The sequence below is a fragment of the Rhipicephalus microplus genome, chromosome 2 (genome assembly GCF_043290135.1).
Source record: "Rhipicephalus microplus isolate Deutch F79 chromosome 2, USDA_Rmic, whole genome shotgun sequence".
Classification (NCBI taxonomy): Eukaryota; Metazoa; Arthropoda; class Arachnida; order Ixodida; family Ixodidae; genus Rhipicephalus; species Rhipicephalus microplus.
In genome coordinates, this window is record NC_134701.1 from 209,551,828 (window position 1) to 209,572,202 (window position 20,375).

The 20,375-nt window shown below is 43.9% G+C and overlaps 1 protein-coding gene across 1 annotated transcript; it reads right to left on the reverse strand.

Annotated features, from left to right (window-relative positions):
* Positions 1 to 726: 726 nt before the first annotated feature.
* On the reverse strand, positions 727 to 20,319 carry LOC119169580 (ubinuclein-2-like). Its single transcript, XM_037420620.2, has 5 exons — positions 19,696 to 20,319; positions 13,613 to 13,699; positions 13,436 to 13,546; positions 10,047 to 10,951; positions 727 to 2,413 (listed from the first exon to the last, which is right to left on the reverse strand). Exons 1-5 carry the CDS (start codon positions 19,870 to 19,872, stop codon positions 1,486 to 1,488), a joined length of 2,208 nt encoding a protein of 735 aa, XP_037276517.1. The 5' UTR covers positions 19,873 to 20,319; the 3' UTR covers positions 727 to 1,485.
* Positions 20,320 to 20,375: the final 56 nt, after the last annotated feature.

A 20,375-nucleotide genomic window follows, 5' to 3' on the forward strand; every position in this document is an offset into this window, starting at 1 on the left:
AAACAAAACCACAACGTAGCAATAAACAAAGCCACAAGTGTGTTCGCTATCGGCAAGCACGAAGACTAGGCAAATCTATGTCACACCCATAATTCCCAGGTCGCTGAAAGATTGCAGTGCCAGTGTCCTCTCTAGTTAATTTTTGGAAACTCTATGGGCTAAGAGTGGGTTGCTTACTTTCAAGTTCATAGGTTGCATTGCATTTACTTTTGATATTACTGATTTCTATGTTCGCATTGCCCCTATGCACTACTGTATGTATACCCTTCCACAGTGGGGCCTGTAAGGTAGCTTAAAACAACGATCCTCCAAAGTTGGTCCACATGCAGCACCTAACTGTTCGTACTGTGAGCACACTTGTGATGATAGAGAGAGATGGTGGCTTTCATGAATTTCAGACAAGCTCCAACAAGGCAGCAACCTGCAACGCTTAGGATTTATGTGCCATTCGTTCATATATAACACACAGCGATATTACTGTTATGTGAATGCAGGTGGCTCAACGCATATTCACACCGTGTCCGAGCGTGGTAAAAATGGCTGAGGCCAGTCTTGAATAATGCTGTCTTTCCCGAAACAATACGAATCCTTGTCCTTTACTATCATACATAGTAATGTAGTAATGTGTATTTCACTTAATGTGAACACAAAGCTTCGCTCGGGAGCTTTATTACTCCCAAAGCTGTCACTCACCTTTATATAATATACGATGAATCTTAGACAGGATTTTCTCTCTTTTTTTATAAGCGTCGTTCACATTCCCTCATCTTTATTTTACAATTGCGCACTTTATATAAAACAAGACTTCCAACATTTCTTTTTTTTTACAACAGATGAGGTGCTATGAAAGTGCGTAAATTTTGACATAGTTCTATACAATACATCATGCTCACTTTAGCTTCTGCACAATAAGGAAGAAAGCAACTGTATTCAAATATGAAAACACTAAACAGATCTCTGTAGGTGCTTAACGAGACACTAGACATGGCACACAACACATGCACCCCCCTTTCACTTCCTTCCTGCTAAGTTATTTTGCACAGTAGTTTAAATATACTAAGCACTGAAGCGGGTGTAATTGGCGATGGAATTGTTGATATCTGCCTTGAAGAAACTGCAAACTTTCTTTCGCTTTACATTATGCTAAGAATTCTTGTAATGACTCCCCAACAGTCTAGAGGCCTGCATGAAGCTGGCCTAGAGGTCCTAGACATGTCCCACGTGCAGCAACACCAACTCTGTAGCACAGAAGGCATAGTTATGCAACAGTAATCTTTGTATACACTTGCGCAATACATCTACACAGAGTTTCTAAGGAACTGCGAAGGCGCGCTGGAAGATCCCATCACAATTTGCTAAACCTCCCAGCAGAGGTTGCGCACACGAAGCTTCTCTGAAAGTGCTAGATGCTGCAGGTGATGGTGTGAAAGCTTGTTCTCTGTAGTTGATGTGGTCCATGCACATGCCACTGGTTCCGTCAGCTTCTCATGAGACGTGACCTTGGCCCTGACTGGCACCCTTCGACCCGTGGTGGCTTTGGGACGGAAAAGGATAAGGTCGCGACGGTGGGGTATAGCTAGCCGACGGAGATGGGTAGGATGGCCGCTGGCGCCAGTGCTGCGGCTGGGGCTGCTGGGCGACACTGAGGTGTGGCCGTGGCCGCTCCGGTGGCAAGGCTGCTGCCGATGTCCTGGGCAGGTAGCCCACGGGGTAAGGGAAGCCCTTCATGCCTTCCAGGAGGTCTGGCTTGTAGTAAGGGGGGCTCCCTGCAGTGCCGGGTGGCTCTCCTTGCTCCAAAGTGCGCTTGAAGGCCTCCATAAAACCGTACGAAGGAGTTAGCCGCAGGGACGCACTGGATGTTACCGTTCGGGGAAGCTGTGGTGTCTGGGCCTTGGGTGGGCCGCTTCCTGGTTCCAGCTTCCTGCTGCTTTCCTTACTGCTGCTCTCCAGATGGCGAGAGCTGCTTGTTGGGACACTTGCCTCATTTCCCGAACTTGGGAAGTTGCCAAGGCTAGCGGTAATTATGCGATCAAGCATCTGTGAAGCAAGAAAAGGCTTCGGGGGACTGGTGCGAGGTGGCCGTGCATCTGCCGACGGGGGCCTTCCAGGTGATTGCAGGATGACTGAAGTGGGGACAGAGGTAGCCGTGGGAGCTGGCGATGACACTACTGGCGGTGTTGGTGCAGGTGAGGGCGTGGAGGATGGAGGTGGTGGGGCAGGCGTGACAGAAAGCGGTGTAGAGACAGGCGTGGGTGTAGATGCGGAGGATGTGAGAGCGGCTGATGCCGAGGGTGATGAAGAAATGGTCAATGGCATGGACGGTGTACCAGGACTCTCTCTGCCAGTGTCAATGTGGCTAGACATCTTGCGGAGCACTGCTCCAGGGAGCTGCGATGCCTTGCGGGGGTTTAACCTGGGATACAAAAAGCAAGAAAAAAGGAGAGTACGAATTACATGTGTGCACTGTGACGTGCACTTTAGAAGTGCTGCGCCATCACTGCCATGTATGAATTAGTCATGGTCGCTTTACACAATGCACCTATCTTGCTAGAGGTCTCCGATGCAAGTTTTTTTGTGATCACTTTGAAAAATTGCATCAGTCTCCTCCTGTACCTTGCAACATTTTATTATAGAAAATACAAGAATGAAACAAAAAAAAAATCGTTCCACATGCAGATCAACCCAATATATTTGTCAACTCCAAACTGTGCAGCATAGACTTGTTGCACCCACCATGCTCAGCCAGGTTTGATTATGCTTTGATCATGGATTATGCATGCTGGCCTACAAGAGGTAAAGGTAACCCATTCAGATGCTCACCAGCTCCCTCAAAAACTGCCACATAAAAGATCAGCCTAACACAAGGTGCAGAAGGATGCCCTTGAACAGCACCATTCTTTTTTAACACAATATAAGACAACCTAGCGCAAAACATTCTTCAGTGAAAACAAATGTGGTAAAGCTACCAATATTTCAGCAACAGACTGCAAAACTCCATCTGCACAAGATAGTAATTTGAAAGTGGTGCAGAAAGCATTCTTGCACTGAGTACCTTGCAGGAACCTATTTTTATTTGCACTGCTATTCTAGCTACTCCTCGATATTTGCGTACCAAACACTAACGAGGAACTTTTTTTCGAAACGGGCCAAATCCAAAACCAAAACTAGCTAAACAAGGCTGTATTGGCACATACATACTTTCAACTTTTCTCTAAAACAATAATAATAAATGACTAATTATTGTTATCAATTTGTTAGTCATGTTTTTCCAGAAAAGTTTATAGAGAATGTATGTTCCAATAGAGCCTTATTTGAGATAGTTTCGGTTTTGGATTCGGCAAATTAAAAAAAAAAAAAGCTTCACTAACGATTCTCTGCTAAGCTGCGACCTTACACACATACTTGAAAAATTGAATTGCTGCACAAACTTGAAGAAAAACAAGAGAGACAGGAAAGAGTGCAGTAGGAAGGCTGCGCTCTTTCCTGTCTCTCTTGTTTTTCTTCAAGTTTGTGCAGCAATTCAATTTTTCAAGTATGAACCAACTAATCTGCAAAAAAGTATTGTTACACACATAACCTGCAAAAACATCTATGACAGATGCAGAGTGTGCACATACAGGTGCCGCTTCGTGGCCAAATGCAGCATTCCTTTCAATGAAGGCACAGATAAACGCCAAAATACATTAGAAGCATATAATCCTGACATGCTTATATGGATGAGAAACACATTCACTAAGGGGACTGTCCATCTCAGCACACACTGAATGGTGGATGGAGCCCAAGGGCAGGTCATGCTAAGTGGTGCTAGCCCGCCAGCTCTTCAATCAGTGTTTTGGAGCGGTTTGATTGATTTGTGGAGTTTAACGTCCCAAAACCACCATATGATTATGAGAGACGCCGTAGTGGAGGGCACCGAAAATTTAGACCACCTGGGGTTCTTTAACGTGCACCCAAATCTGAGCACACGGGCTTACAACATTTTCGTCTCCATGGGAAATGCAGCTGCCGCAGCCTAGATTCTATCCCGCGGCTTGCGGGTCAGCAGCCGAGTACCTTAGCTACTAGACCACCGCGGCGGAGCTGTTTTGGAGCGGAGAGTTCACTCAGTGAACTCCGGCACAATGCCCCACTCCAGGTGCACACTATTCTCATGTAAGATTAAAGATAGATGCCACTATCAAGTTGCCAGCTGGTTCTAGCAAATATGCACCCCTTTTTTCTAAACATTATGATCGTAATAATAGAGGGTGGGGGAGAGGCCACCTGAGTTGCAGATTGCAGAGACTGACAGTGGCAAGGGCTTCAACAAAAACAAATCTAATCTCTCTGCATCTCCACACTAGTAACACTGCAGTTCTCTCGTTGACTAAACTTCAACTTTTACAGACAAGCTAATTGCCACAGAATCAAGCTGTTCCTGGTGCTCTGCCTTTGGCAATCGCACTGGGCTGCTTTCACAAAAATATAAACATTTTAAGCAGCTATATGCACAAGTTACATGTGCTAGCCTAGGCATACTATTCGGGCATGCTACCTTCCAATATGAAAATTTTGTATGCATTCAACACTGCATGGGAACTTATAAGGCATTGAGATGTCCACACGTTTGCACGTATGAGTGAATTTTATTGCTCTTTAGGGAACACAGTATCTAAAGATATGCCGAGGAACTCCCCGACAATTCTCGAATTCATTTCCAGCTCTGCAAACTGTTTTTCAGAACGTGTCAGTTTGGTGTGGACATGAGGCAAGGCCTGACATGGCAAGCTTTCAATTATATGACGCAGTTGCAAATAGCAATTTTTAGCAATGACCTAAGTTTAAGGGAACACCAAGAACACCAATGAATTAGTCACTACATAACCCAAACACCTTTGTACGGTACCGAAAAGCATCTATCTTGCCAAGGCATTACACTTGGTAATCCAGGAAAGGCACATAAAGGAGACAGATGATGACGCCACCTTTAAGTACCTCTCACCAGCTTATCCAGCTACCACGATTTCCGAGAGTTTCTGCCAGAGCCTCTCATCCTTATTGCAAAAAAAAATTGGCTTCTGCATTGTACTCGGAATTGGTGAAAGAATGAATGTCATAAACTTGTAGAACATTTACTCAAGTTTCTGGAATGTAAATAAGAAGGATTGCTTAAAAATTCACGATGTCATGGCAACGTACAGGTGCTAAAGCTTTAGAAAGCACGCACTGCAAGACAGCAAGCCTTCTCTGCAGTAGCAGAAATGGCTTCTATGGCATGCAGGTGTAACCAGTAATGATGTGGCTTAGAGACTCGATGAGGACACTTCAGAATTGAGTCTATGACAAAGTTCCCAACATTTACTGTAACAAGCCAAGTGGAGTCATCATACCACCAGCCATGTGTGAGAAAAGGGTTGAGCAGGCCAGAAGGGCTCATTGCTTCAAGTTCCACGACTATGACAAACTCTGAAATGCCAATATGTGCGAAATGCAAGGCTTGCATTAATGCTGAGTACTATTCGATGCGATGTGCTAGAGCAACATTTGTTTAATGAGCTCCCCAATGTGCAAGCTTTCCACATGTCAGAAGGAACGAAATGGCCTTTTCGTGCGGACACTGGACATGGTTTGCAAATGACCGCCTGAAGTATTTGAATAGTGCATTAACTTGTTGGCATTGTGCCTCTGAATGGCGACAAACTTGTCTGTATTTTTCGTAACAGGTGCACATTGCGAGCACGCCTTTTAAAGCAAGCAGCGTCTTAGGCAAGTTGGTAATCTATCACAACAGTACGACTGTGCAACAAAAATTAACAAATGCTTGTCAGTGTCTTTTTTTTTGTTGTTGTTGTGCAGTCATGCTGTAGTAATGTCTTTCCAAGTTAGGCCTACATGGAGCCTCTTCTCTTTATGGTCATCTTTGGTTAACCTGTTGTTATAAAATAACACCAATAGAGTCTTTGATCAACAATTGGTAATATTAAGCTGATTCACTGTGTCTTTTTTCTGTTCCTTCATGAACAGGCTGCACTGTACAAGAATATATTCTGTGGGAGGATTCAACATCAGGTGGGCTAAAATGTAGCCGTCTACTTAGCCAGGGGTAACAGAACGACAGAACGTAAACACTGTACTCTGGCCATAAAAAGTCAGCTTCATTTTCTTCATGAAAAACCTTTTCGCAGGTTAAATGCTGCAACCTGCAGCTGAGTGAATATGGCACCAAATAAGGCACCACATCACTTCTGCAATGTTGCAGTTTTTTTCTTAAGAATGTAACACCCAACCTCCCCGCATAGAATGCTTATTCTAATTTAATTACAGATAGCTGTGTGAAGCCCATTCGGCTTGATATAAAGTCTTCAATGGCTACTAATAAATCAATCGCCGTTAGCTACAAAATTGTGGTAACTAAGATGCAGTCAAGGCACACCCCACTGCACCATGCGTTAACGCTCTACGCTAGTATCGTGCAACAGTGGAAGCCAGGCAGCTCTTTTGCACTGGCAATGTTGAACTGCCTGCCTTTTGCACTGCACGGGACTACGAGCAACACAAGGCAAGCATGCCATGCACAGTGACAGCTCGTCGCTTCCATTCTGACACGACAGTTGCAGGCACCATGCTCAATTCTTTTTATCCTTGAAAAATTAGGGGCACAATACTAGTTTTTCAAATGGAAAAAGAATGGCCCCAAAAAAATGCAGTGCTAGTAACAGTTTCTCACCAAGTCTTTGTGCCTGTTGTCCTTTAAGCATACAATGGAGGGAGGGGGGAAGCAGTGAGCGTTGCAGCACACTCATTAATACAGCCAAGCACGTGAGCTGCCCAATAGTGCTGGCCATGGAAATGAGCTTGCGCCGCAGCTGTGCCTATGCAAATCAGCTAGATACACAAAAATAGGGTAAGAATTTATACCGAGAACAATGGGATCAATTTAGTTTAGGTAAGAATTTACACCGTCCACAACAAGATTCAAGATATTGTAGTTGAAGCGATACAGGGTAACCAGAGGAAAAAAAAAAAAAATCTTAGATTTAGCAAAGCCAACATAACAAAAAGTTTTATTCAGTTTTAACAACCTGTGTATGTTCTGTCCTGTTCTTATTTAAACTCTTTTCATTCAAAATATGCCATTTAACTAAACACACCTATGAACGTTCTTCCCAGTGTTAATTTTTAGTGTTTGCCATGCCTCCAGGACTAACAAGCTGCCTCGGAGATTTTTTTTTTTTTTGTGAAGCTGCAAGAATAGTCATGCGCATCGTACTGAACTAATAATCCAAGGTGCATTTAAGGTGATTAAGACACTCATGGATATCTGAGAAAACAGAAGCGCCTATGATGTTAAGAGGAGCGCACTGTAATTAAAGGTAATCTCACAGCCATTAAAATTCATTACCGTATTTACTCGATTGTAATGCAACCACAAACGTAATGTAAGGGTTAACTTGTCATTGTGTCCAGGATGAAAAGAATTATATTTCTGTATTCCATTGCAACACAAGGGTCGACCGTAGGTAGCGAAAATCTGTAAAGAAAGCTAACATTACATTTGAGCAAATACAGTACCTAGCAAGATCCTGCATGGCCCGAATAAGGAAGAAAGGTTTTATCCGAAGCAACCACCCAGGCACATGGACATGCCATGCTTCGGCACATATTACACACTTTTAAAGAGTTCATTAAATTTTTGTTAATCGGGTGGAGTTTTAGGGTGGTTACACAAGCTCATGAAAGCGTGTTATTCAGTAAAAAAGAAAAAAAAAGCCGTGGAGCATCTGTACCATTGGCTCGAACATAGAATGCACATGAGTTTGCAGCCAAGGTGCAATAAAAAAAAGCAGTATTTGTTACTACAGTAAGTAGACGAATTCCACTTTATAGCTCCCACTTATGTCATGAAAGGTTATCCCAAGCAGTGCTTCGTGCAAAATATAATAGAGATCTATCAGAGGCAAGCCTAAATGAATTCGGAGGTTCCACTGAACAAGTAATGGGTCAAGGTTAAAAAACCCACATCGCGAAATAGTTAACCAAGTCCTTAGTCATAAGAGCAGCAGGACGTGCACTCCAACAAAGCATTCCTATAATTTTCAGTTTTAATTTCCAGGCAAATGATGTCACAAAGTGTGCCCATGTTGATATGCACATACTACTAAGAAAGCTTTGGTAAGCTGAAGCCATGGAAGTATGTAAGACAAAATTTAGCTCAACAAAGATTTTCTTCTTCTAGTATTTTATCAATACTGTGTCATTTAACATTTCCCCCGACACCAGAATGTTATTTCTAGTGCACCTGCTTTCAAAATTAAAAAACCTCACCACTGATCTTGAACGAGAGACGTTTGTAGAATAATTTACCTTCAGTCTACTTACACTTACGCCCTTCCATGCTATGCTATGGTTCTTAAATCTCACTGTACTTCCCTTTGTTTCTAGCGATTCCGTACAGTGTCTCACGCATCCTTTATTTACTGTCATCATTTTTCAACTGAATGTTGTGTTAAATGATCCCCCAATGAAAGCACACCACTGTCTGCCTTTCTACTATTCAATTCACGCAAAAATTTGTGAAGACCACTTGTATCACAAACCATATTACCAGAATCGCTACCAGCTGGTGCCTTTTAACCTGCATGTGCATACAGAACCGAGAAACTTGGTAATGAACTCTGTCACCATGAGGTTTTGGCGACAACACATAACTGTAGTTGAACTTGCATACAGGTCAGGCTGAGCAGACATCTACAAGTTGACAAGTGCTGCCACAGTAAGAAAAAATAATTTTCACAAAATTGCCTCTACAGCAACAGTACTTTTATAACATGCACAGCTGCAAATGTTTGCAAAGGCGCTGCAAACACAACACAGGGAATGGCATGCACCATTCGAAACAGCACATAAGCAGACTAGCATCTGGTTAACCTCCCTTCCTTCCTTTTTTCTCGCTTCTCTCTTTATAACAGTGGATACTGACAAGCAGCACAATTTTGTTAGAGAGCTGATTAGCTGTTGAAAGATTTCACTCATTTAAAAGAATTGGGGGGTGGGGTGGGGGATAACCTTGTTCAATGCAAGTGCTTGGTGCTGCCACAGAAGGGTGGTGCAGGTACCATCGCAATTTATTTTTTGTGTGGAATTATTTTATAGCTCTTTAAACACACCATCTTGCAAAATGCTTGAAATCATATCTGCAAGTGAAATTGATATTTCATCGAATATAATGATACATTTATGAAATCGTTTAGAAAACCCAATCTTGAAGTCTATGAAAGGTTTGAGAGAGTTCCAAAGGACCCATATGGCACTGAGAGTCTTTAATCCGTCTAACTCGTACAATGCTATGTATAGAGGAAGTTACTGCTGCTGCATGAATTCGCATTCTATGCAATGTAGGTGTGGTTCAATCAAAAAATGCCAATTGTGTTTTGTTATACTAAAACAAACGTGCAATAAAATTACGTTACTTTTCAAACTTGCAAAGACATATTCGAATTTTTCTTATGTGAGCCAACTTTGAACTAGACTAATTGCTTCAGATGAAGCAAGCAATACAGCTATCTATATCTTTCGGCTGTTGCTAAATTGTTTCACGGCCTAAATTTTCTCTCGAATGTTTCTGAAATTTTTTTTTTCAAATTTTGGAGTAATACTAAGGCTGACATATTTACCATGGCAGTGGCCCAACGTATGAAGACATCTTTAATATAGGAATGCACACATGCAATTATACTTATGTGTGAAGGCTGATAAATATGCACGGGCGAGACGAATTTGACAATTTTTGTTGCACGAGTTTGCAGGTTAGAATATAATAGTGCACGCATTTCCGAAAATAAATACTAAATATATAAAGGATACTAACTGTAGCAGACTTCCGGAAATATTTTATTTTGTACAAACCAGAATTAGCTGCAGCAGACTGACCAAAGCATTTTATTTCAGACACAGCAGTAAAAAAAATGTCAACACCAAATATAGTAAAAGCAACAACAAGCGCAAGCACATGCGATTCTCAGCTCATCAGAGTGCGCCATTTTTCAGCCTTTGCAAAAAGCACTCACGTGAGATGGCCGTGGATCTGCCGGCTCTCACGGAAGAGGGTCTTGGCAGTCACGGGACTGTTCGCAGGCCACAGTGGGCACACTTCCGTGTCAAGAAAACGACGCAGGTACTCTTCCGCAGACTGGGTGCGAATCTTGGAGAGCTCGTAGCAGCGCAGTTTTATTCGCACAACCTCACACAACGCCTCACGAAGGCGACCGTCACCAAGGCCCTCCCCAGCGTCGAGGGCCTCTTTCAGTTTCCTCAGCGGCTCGCCGAGCCTGCCATCTTCTTGGTCGAGACGCAGCTTCTTGGCCCGCTTGAGCAGGGTCTCCTTGGTGCAGGGCAGGAAGTTGGCGAGGTGCGCATACACCAGCTGCCTCTGTCCAGGCCCCAGCTCGCGCGCCCTCAGTTCCACACTCAGAAGCAGCTGGTTCACGTGGCCCCGGAAGAACTTGCACTTGCCTTCAGTCGAGCGCAGCGCCGCGGCACGTTTCAGACGCCGCACCTCGTTTTCCAGTTCGACAGGGAGGTTGTCGGGAAGGCGCGGGCATGGCACTTCGGAGGACGAGATGGGGCCAACAGGGTCGTCCCCAGTGCTTGCGCCTCCACTGCTGCTGCTGCTGCTCGCGACTTCTTCTTGCACCACGGTAGCGCCGCCTCCGCGAACCACCGACTCGATGGCCTCGGCAATGCCGCTGTTTGCGGTGGCAAGTGGGTCGCGAATGAGCTTCGGCCGCCCTCGAGGCCTCGGTCCTCGCCGAGCACCTCCATCGCGAGGGCCCCGCTTGACCTGGCGTGGCCGAATCTCTCCCTGGAAATCTTCAGAGTCTGAGCCGGACGGCGTCCGGAATTCCAGCTCCCCCGTGTTGATGTAGAAGCCGCCGTGCTTTGTCGTCAACGTCGAGGGCACCAGTTCGTCATACTGTTTGTAGGGGAAAAGGGGGAGTGGGGTTTGTGATCAAGTTTTTTCTTCAGATTTTCTTCAGCAATATTACAAATAGATACTACGCTTCCATTGCATGCGGCATGACACAGGTAGTATGTACTTGTAATACGGCTGAAGAAAAGCAGTGTAAACTTTAGGGCTTGTGTTTCTTGTTAGAACCAATATTAATGAGGACTAACTGACAAAGATGTTGAGAAAAGTATAGGGGATGTTATTACAACTAATTGCAATGGAATTGTGAAGAAATAAAAGTGAACGAAAAGATCACTTGCCGTGGGCAGGGACCGCATCTGCGACCTCAGAATGTCACAGGTTCGGTCCCTGCCTACGGCAAGTTATCTTTCGTCCACTTTCGTTTATTCACAATTACTTTATATATCTCCTATACTTCCCCAGCATCTTTGTCTGTTATCTCTCATTAATATTGTAATGTGGCTGGACTTCCAGTCGGCATCAATGGCTAAACTTATAAGAAATAGTGATAACGGGGTTAACTGGTTGTCTTGAGAACATCTGATGAAGCCCCTAAATGAGCCAAAGTTGTAAACAACACTGCACATTACTTCAATCAATCTTTATTGCTTAGAAAAAAACAATTATGCAAGGAAAATAAGAAGGGTATGCAACAACTTCAACAATGCAAATAGAAACTTTCTTGCCATGCTGGCATGCTGAAAATAAGCGCGAATCGATTTGTTTGATTTGATACGTGGGACTTAACGTCCCAAAACCACCACATGATTATATAAGAGACGCCGTAGTGGCGGGCTCCAGAAATTTCGACCACCTGGGGTTCTTTAACGTGCACCCAAATTTGAGCACACGGGCCTACAGCTTTTCCGCCTCCATCGGAAATGCAGCTGCCGCAACCAGGCTTTGATCCCGCGACCCGCGGGTCAGCAGCCAAGTACCTTAGCCACTAGACCACTGCGGCGTGGCCCAAATCGATTTGTCACTTTACTGTTGAATCAAGAGTGTTTTGGTATTACTAACTTCCTAAGAGACAGCAAACTGGATATTCTTGCTCATAAATTTTTCCATACACACAAAATATCCACTGCCGATACAAAGCAGTATAAATTCTCTAGCTGCAACAAACCTTTGCTAAATACCCACTTTTATGTCTGGTGGCCCAGTTGTTTCACCTTCGGTTTTGCACTTATCCACCTAACCATTTAAAGCTTCCCCGTAGAGCCCCTGAACAGTGCTGCATTTAGCACAAATAAATATGAATTCATGTGCAGTGTCATTACTAATTAACTATTCACTACTTTACCACCATAGTTCTTGGCATTCAGCAATAAATATGGCAATGCCTTTATGGGTCAGCCACTCAACTTCCAAACATTATTCCTCATTAATGAATTGTATGATAAAGTATTAAATGAAATATATTTTTGAAAACAGTCAAGGCAATACATTCCTAAACTTGACTATACCAGCTTGCTTAAGCTTCTAAATGTTTCACTGAAAATACATGTCCTCTGCATGCCAGCTGTTAAAGTAAGGTGCATTTGCTTGTCGTTAGAAGGCAGCTGCAAGTGGTGGAAAATAAAAATTAAACTGGGTCTACAGACACACTGGTCCCAAAACTGTGGTGTTCAGCATAGCAGCATGAAATGCGATGCCTCCTTTCGAGAATGATACGTGCAGTGTTCTTAATGGCTATCACACACAAATGTCTCTCCCTCTCTTTTTTTTTTTATCATGCTGAAAATAAATGGGACACAAATGGAGGATATGCGGGAAATTATTTGTCCACCAAGGAGACGTTTCTACCTTTTCTTTTATAACAGCACACCTAATACAGGTGCCACATAATAGGCTATCAAATGCTATCAAGCCTTATCGGGACTGAATTGGGCTCAATCATGGACAAAAGTGCACTGCGGCACCATGGTGCGGCACCACGCCCAAGCTTTATAATGCATAGAATAAGCAGACTTGACAGCTTCAGCATTCTCTCTACACGACTGGCACCGGCATTGTGCAAGCGCGTTTAATTGCAATCGGGTTGTACAAAATTTCTTCATCGCACTTGGCTCCCTTATGCAAGCTGCTGAAGGAAGCCAGTCACTGTTTGAGAATGCAACACCTACCAAGTTCAAACCGACACCAAGATGATACAATGAAATGGTTTAGATAAATTGTACTCTCGGAACTATAATGTCTTCAATTTCAACATCCTAGGCTCTCTATTCTAAGAGAAAATCAAGGTCAAGGTATCATTTTTATACTTCGCACCTAAATTGCCACACACATCACCACAGATTTCAAAGTGCGTTCTTTGTGTTCTCACTACATTTGCCCTATGAAATTTCCTGACCCTTGGTATGTCCTCTTCAGAGGATAATGTACTTTAAAGAGTAATTTACTAATGTGAGTAACCCTTTACTCGCGATCAGCAGTGCATTGTGTGACACCAGTCATGCACTGCCTTTCTCTGCATGGCTTACTCACCGCCTCTCCATTATCAATGAAGGGGTCCGTCTCGTCATAGCCCATTCCTCGATCCACGTAGTCCTCCCAGGCAACCCTGCCCTTGCGCCTCTTCTTCCCGTGTTTTGATCCCTGTGGAAGAAAAAAAAAATATATGCTCACTCCACGCATGAGGCACTGTGCCTAGCGACATCTTACATATTTCTCCTCAAACTTCCGCGCAATTTCCCGTACGTTGTCGTCGTCGTTGTCTCCGAACGGATCATCCTTGTCGGCGTCTGGAGGCTGGAAAAGTGAGCGAGAACATGTAAATGTCTGCCACAAAGGCCACTCCATACACTTATGACCAAGCAAAGAGAGCACCTGAAGAGATCAATCCAATAACATCTAAAGTAAGGATTGCATGTCATAAAGGAAATCGCTGCTACACATAGATCATGAAACTGAATGCAGAAGTATAAAACCAGAAAATAAAAGCAAAAAAAATCATGGGGGGGGGGGGGGGCACAGTTAGAGGGCATTTTGGTGCTGAATATCTACGAAGTGCACTGGAAAGCACACTTTTAAAAATCTTATATTTATCATGTGCACTTTAAAGGCCGACTGCGGCAATTTCGAGGCCAATATATCTCAGTGGAATTCATTGGGTACGTTCATTTGCATGTTTGCACCATTCATGCCAAATTGCAGGCTTGAGAGTTTCGCTGATCGTTTTCAAATGAATTTTATAGTTTGCCTTCAAATGCCCACTTCGCTAGCCCGAATTAATGACAACATTGTGTGTGTGACGGTGATCTTAGCTAGTGATGGAAGTGACAGAACTGATGTGCCACTGCAGCGTCTGCTATGGATTGTGCAGGTTTGGCCGGCGCTTCCTTGATTGAGCGTGCCATTTCCCTTTTCGTGTTGGTGGGCGTGCGATGGGTGGCAAGTGATGTTGCGTTATGGACCGCACACGATTTGCCATATATTCACCATAACAGCGTAACCGTCTTAGCCGATCGCCGCAGGCACAAGCTTGGACGGCCAAGCTGTGCCTTCATAACCGACTTCATAAGAGACAGCAAACTGCATAATCTTGCTCATAAATTTTTCCATACACACAAAATATCCACTGCTGATACAAAGCAGTATAAATTCTCAAGCTGCAGTAGTGCCATCTGGCAGAGTTACGTGCAACCAGGCAAACAAGTATGAAAATCTGTTCCGCTTTATCGATAAGGAAGAGCAACGCTTGCCGACCTCCAAATGCATCTGAATCATAGCTGCCATTGTTTGACAGCTCCAAGGAGCTTGTGCATGAGGCACGATCACAGGCATGGTGCGGCATTGTTGGCATGGTGACCTATCTGCTGAGCATCTGATCTTCGCGGCTTTTGCGTTTTTCATACTCTGCGCTGGTAGGACCGGAATGCCTTGCAAGATTTCCGGTTAGGCAAAGTATTACATCATACGGAGACAGTGCACTCAAGTTTTGGTATTCCGGTCTAATTAAAAATTATGTTCAAATTTGTTGAGCATTTCAGCTATCGGATGCATGACAAGAGTGCCCCAGGAACAGCCCCATTAACCTGTCATGGTAAAAAAATCACCCTATTGGCGTTTAAGGAGAGATGCGAGTAGATAAATGCAAGCCTTTCCCAAAATTACATATATTCCATTTTTATCTGCTTATAAAAGTTTACTTCCTTCACTTTCACACACAAAAAAACTTAAAATTATAATTAAACTCGAAGTAGGTTAAAGTCTTTTTAAAGAGAAATAGGTGGCTACTAAAAACTTAAAAGAGAGCTCACTGTCTAGAGTCCCCTGAAAATTCCCTTCTGTCTACTTGCCATTTAATTTCGCATGAGTTCACTAAAACCACATGCTCAAAATAACAATAAGTGCCAAGCTCTTAGGATGGAAGAAATAATTAAAAAAACAACAACATATCTTTCTTGTATAGATGAGCTATGACTTTAGCTCCAAAATGTGTTTTTTTTTATGATCCAATTTTGGGCAACTTCCTGAGTTTAGACATCTTTTTGCTACTTCTGATAACCAGGTGAGGATGACATTTTGTCTACTGATTCCTTAACATGTGAACGGTGCAAGTATAAAACTTGATATTAACTGTATAGTGAATGCAAACCAAAAGCAAAGAATTAGTAATGGGTTCAGGATTCTAACCCCCGTATTCAAAAAAGTTCCTCGACTTGACTTTCACCCTTCACTTGACAGAGTTTAGCACTGCGCCGCTGCTCGGCTGAAAATGACGCTGCGCTACTCAATAATAGCAGCAAATTATCGCTGATATGCAGTGACTTTCCCTGCCTGAAGATGACGCTCCCATCGGCTTTCTCAAGTGAAGGTGGAGCGTTGAGTGAAGGGGCGTTCTAGAATACAAGGGTAAGAATTCTCATACTACAATTTGTTTCTTGTCAATAAAATGCATTATATGCGCTTTCTTGATAAATATTTACATTCTACAACTGATGTGGATCAATATGAGCCATTAATGGCTCATGACTATAAACTTTTAGCCGCATTATAGGTTTGTCCACAACGAACTATACAAGTTGTCATGGCAGAAAACTAAAACTGAGCAACTTACTATAAATCTAATTACACATTTGAAATAAGCATAAAAGCCTATTATAAAGCAAAAATTTCATTGTCTAAAGGTACAGATTAACAAAACATTTTTTTTTTTTCGAACTGCATCTCCCCTTAAGCATGAATAATTTTTGTTTCACTGCAAACGAACTCTAGTAGATACGAGATGCAATGCTGATGTGATGTGTATGTAGACTGTACATGCACGCCAATATGGGACAGAACACTTGATTTTTCTTTGACGAGATTCTTCTTTCCTGTGACGAAATCAGCAAAGTTAAAGAAAGATTAGGTCATTAAATTACTACAGCCATGAAGCAACATAGGTCAGTAAGGTTTGGGACATTTGCTGGTATAGCTACTTCAACACTAAATCAGCAGTCTAATTAGTATTTTTCTCATGAACTCGTCGCAAGTTTCTAGTAGCACTCAAGAGGAGCTCATTGTACTGGCACTAAGTGTTGTGGTTGTAGACCTGCTAATGAATGGAGATGCTTCAGCGCATCTTCGCCTAGTCTGGAGGGCAAAGTTGCCAACATCTGGACTATTGTGAGAAATCCTGGCTAGTTAAAAATGAACATATTTCCCCTTTACCAGAAGTTTGCAAGCATTATCAAGCAGCCATTGTGAAGTGATTACAGCGAGAAATTCTGGAAGAAAGAAACTGTCACAGCGTTTCAGGAAATTCACAAATTCTTCAGAATACCATCACAACACCACATGCCACTAAATGAGTTTTGCACAGATACACTAGACCCATTTCATAATCCGCTAAGTGTACTTCTCTGGGCTGTATATTCGCTTAACTAAGGCATTGTTTATCATGTGTGCTTACATCAAGGGAGCCCAGTAAACGTTTCCCTGCAACATAGGGCAACTAAACTGCACTTGAACACACTGCATGCAGTGAATGACCAGTCGCCATTAGTTGGGCAAACTGCATTGCAGGAAAGCTAGCTTTACAATCATGAAGAGGGTCTATTTAAAAAGAAATTGTCGTACAGGTTGGAAAAAATTGCGAACAAAAATAAATAGCACACACATTATACAGGTGAGAAAGCGGCGATTGCATGTAGAGCGACATAGCAGATGCAACAAAAAGAAGGGAAACACGTTTTATCAGAGATTATGATTTATGTACAGCTCACGCTACCGTAACGTACGAAAAAATTACTATCTTTCATTTCCAGTTCCATACAATACGGCTTCTTCAACACAAATACGAAGAAAACAAAGAAAGAGAGGGTAAATCACAATAAACAATAAGTTTGCCACTGACGCAAAAAAAAAAAAATGAACAGCCATTGTAGTGAAGTTACGGGCTTTGTTGACCCCTATATGAAAAAGTTTTAAATTTCGCGGGACAGGTTTAATAGTTGAGATGATATTTGCATTCAGGGAACTTAATTTTTTTTTTTTCAATTATACGCGATCCTACGCGCACCTAGCGAACTCCTGCTTCTTCTGGTCATGATAAGCTAAAGTGCCAACATCCGCAGATAAATAAATAAAAATAGTGACGCTCGTTAAATAAATATAGTCACGCCCGTCACCAGTGATAACATGACTACACACGGAGTAAGTGGTTCGTAACTAATTATTATTTAGGGCTTCACCGAGAATTTCTCGATTTTTCAGTTAGAACAGTAACGCTCAAGGCAAATAACAAGCTAGACAGCACAGACTCGCGCCAAACGCCATTTCACGGTCCTTTATTTTTTTGTCTCACATGTACGCACTGCTCTAGATCAAAGAGAACCGCCTCGTCCGCGAAGCTACGCATAACGTAAAAAAAAAAAAATCAGGGGGTGCTGAAACCACGACGACCGAGTCACGCCGTACTGGAACGACTCCGGCTTAATTTCCACCGCCCGGGGTTCCATAATGTACGCAAACATTTTTCCCCCTCTCTCGTTTTCCATTATGACCCCGTCGATATGCGGCCGTCGTGATCGGAGGTCGAACCCGAGACCTCGTGCTCAGCTGCGCAACGCCCCAGCCGCCCTCGGGAAAAAGCACGCACGAAGCAGATCGTTCCCAAACACGCCCTACAGCTAATAACAAAGCGAAGCGAGTTTCCGTCGCGGCGAAACGAGAAAAAAAGTAAAAAAAAAAACATACGGAAACAAGCAAGGCGTGTGAGCGAAAAAAAGGAAGAGGGGCAGATGGTAAGGGGGGGGGGGGTGTAATCAGCCCGATTGATTATCGCATTAAGTAGACGGCTAGTGTGACCCCACTGACCGGTAAATTTCCACGTCACCCGCTAAAGGCAACAACAACACTGCTTTGGATTACGTGAAAAGCGAAGAAAAAAAAAAAAGGAATACTCGACATAACACGAAGCAAAGCTTCGAAAACGTGTTCCCAAAGTTGTTGCGAAATAACCCCCAAACACGCAATACAAGCGTCTCTGAACATAACCTGAAGACTAGCAAAACGAAGGCGCCACAAAAAAAAAAAAACACAGGCCAGAAACTATCCACCGACGAGTAAAAATTTTTTTTTCTTTTATGTGTAAATAACCCCCGCAGATAACGACCGTCACCACGAGAACTCGCAGTTCCGGTTGAAAACCACACCTTGATCACTGAGCTAGTGGGCGGCCGATAAGTGGAAGCAAAAAAAAAAAAAAAAAAAAAAAAGAAACATGGGGTAATGGCGCACTCCAAGACTGACACCATTTCGCTGACCTTTCACCGTTACAACGGCTCGCGCAAAACCTTCCAGCAATATCTTTCCTAAGTCATATCAATGCGCGCAAAATGTAATCGCTAACACACAATTCATCACAGGCTACTGAGCAACTAGCCTCCCACAGTTGAGGTGTGTGCACGCTGGAAATGATGCATTAGTCAGTTTTGTTGTCCAGCTGGCCGAGCAAGAAAAGCTATAATAATTCGGGATTAAAAAAAAAAAAGAACACGACCTTGTTAAAATCTTAGTCACCGCCACCGGAACTAGTCGTCTGCGATAACTCGAGGAAAAAAAAGTTTGTGACCCCCGTTGCGCCAGAACACACGAGTACCGATTGACACGACTGCATGAATTCCCCCTAAATCCCCCCTTTTTTTCTTGGTGGCGACATATGCCTCGGTAGTGTCTGCCTTGCCCCAATGCATGTAATGTGCAACGCTGGTAATCGTAGCTGCAGCGATCGAACGAAGCAGTTACACAGGTCATAACCTTTTCCAGGCGCAGTGAGCACCCACAGCTAACAAAATCAAACAAAAGAAATGACGAGACACAGCAGACAGGGTAAATTTTTCACGCTTTTTCGTGACCCACAACACAATGCCAGCACGGGCAAAGCCTTGACAAGCAATTTTAGTGCACCGAGGTTGCCCACCATAACCAGGAATTCGTTCGATATGAAAAGCTATCACCCGTGAAAACTGCTAGCGTGGTAAAGGAAGCCTCGAACGAGGGGCAAATCAAGAGATAACCCGTCACGACAATTTGGCAGGACGTAACCCAGTTCTATTTCCGCGACAGCTCCGTGTGTAACGTCCTCCACAGCACGCGACATATTGTTTTGTCCGGCGGTAATACCCAGCACCGCGGTGGGCCCGTCCTAAAAGGGCAACGGTGTAAATCGGCTCCAATAAATAATCGGGAAAAAAAGTAAAGAGCCGTGGCCCTCGCCTCGTGTAACAGCACGATGTCACGAGCAAAACGAGCCTTACCCGTGAGGATTTCAACAGGTCACTGTAGGAGTACTCGGGGCACGAGTCCGCTTCCTTGCCGCTCGACACTAGCGAGAGCTGAAACCGCCTTGTTGGGCACACCTCGGCACGTTTTTGCTTGGTCGGGGCTTGGTGGGCCGCTGCTGTCTCGAGCTTGATGCGCCTCGGTTCAGCCATAGCAGCGGCAGCACATCAGTCGCTCCGAGGCCCCGGGGAACTTGATCAGCTCCCGCCACCCGTATCAAAGCACGCCGCGAGCATCGCACAGCGCCATTTTAGATCACCGGTTTCCTATCCAGTCTCTCTCCTACGCGTCTCGCTGGTGGCGACTAATCGCTACGGGACATGCTGGACGCTGCTACACACGGTCATGACGCGCAACTCCGCTGCTGCACTTTCGCACGCGCGGTGGACACTTCGGCGAACGACGTGACGGGCATCGCGCACAATCGCGGGGGACGAGCGATCCTTGCTTGTTCTGGGAAGGCCCCTTCGACAATCTCACGAACTTCCTTTCATCCCACACTATTTAGCGCCTGAGCCGAGTGTTTACGGTGTTTGCGCGGTTTTTCGGTCCGCGGGACCGCACAAATCTCTTGTTGTATTTGTTGGGTAACAGACGCCATTGGCGCCCTCGTCGAATGAGATGAAAAGTGGGCGTGTCTTACAGGGGGTAAAAT

Coding starts and splice junctions, on each gene's coding strand:
- LOC119169580 (XM_037420620.2), bottom strand. CDS start 19,872: ATGGCTGAACCGAGGCGCATCAAGCTCGAGACAGCAGCGGCCCACCAA. Junction 13,547..13,612: donor GGAAGTTTGAGGAGAAATAT/GTAAGATGTCGC, acceptor TTTCTTCCACAG/GGATCAAAACACGGGAAGAA. Junction 2,414..10,046: donor CAGATCCACGGCCATCTCAC/GTGAGTGCTTTT, acceptor TTTGTATCCCAG/GTTAAACCCCCGCAAGGCAT.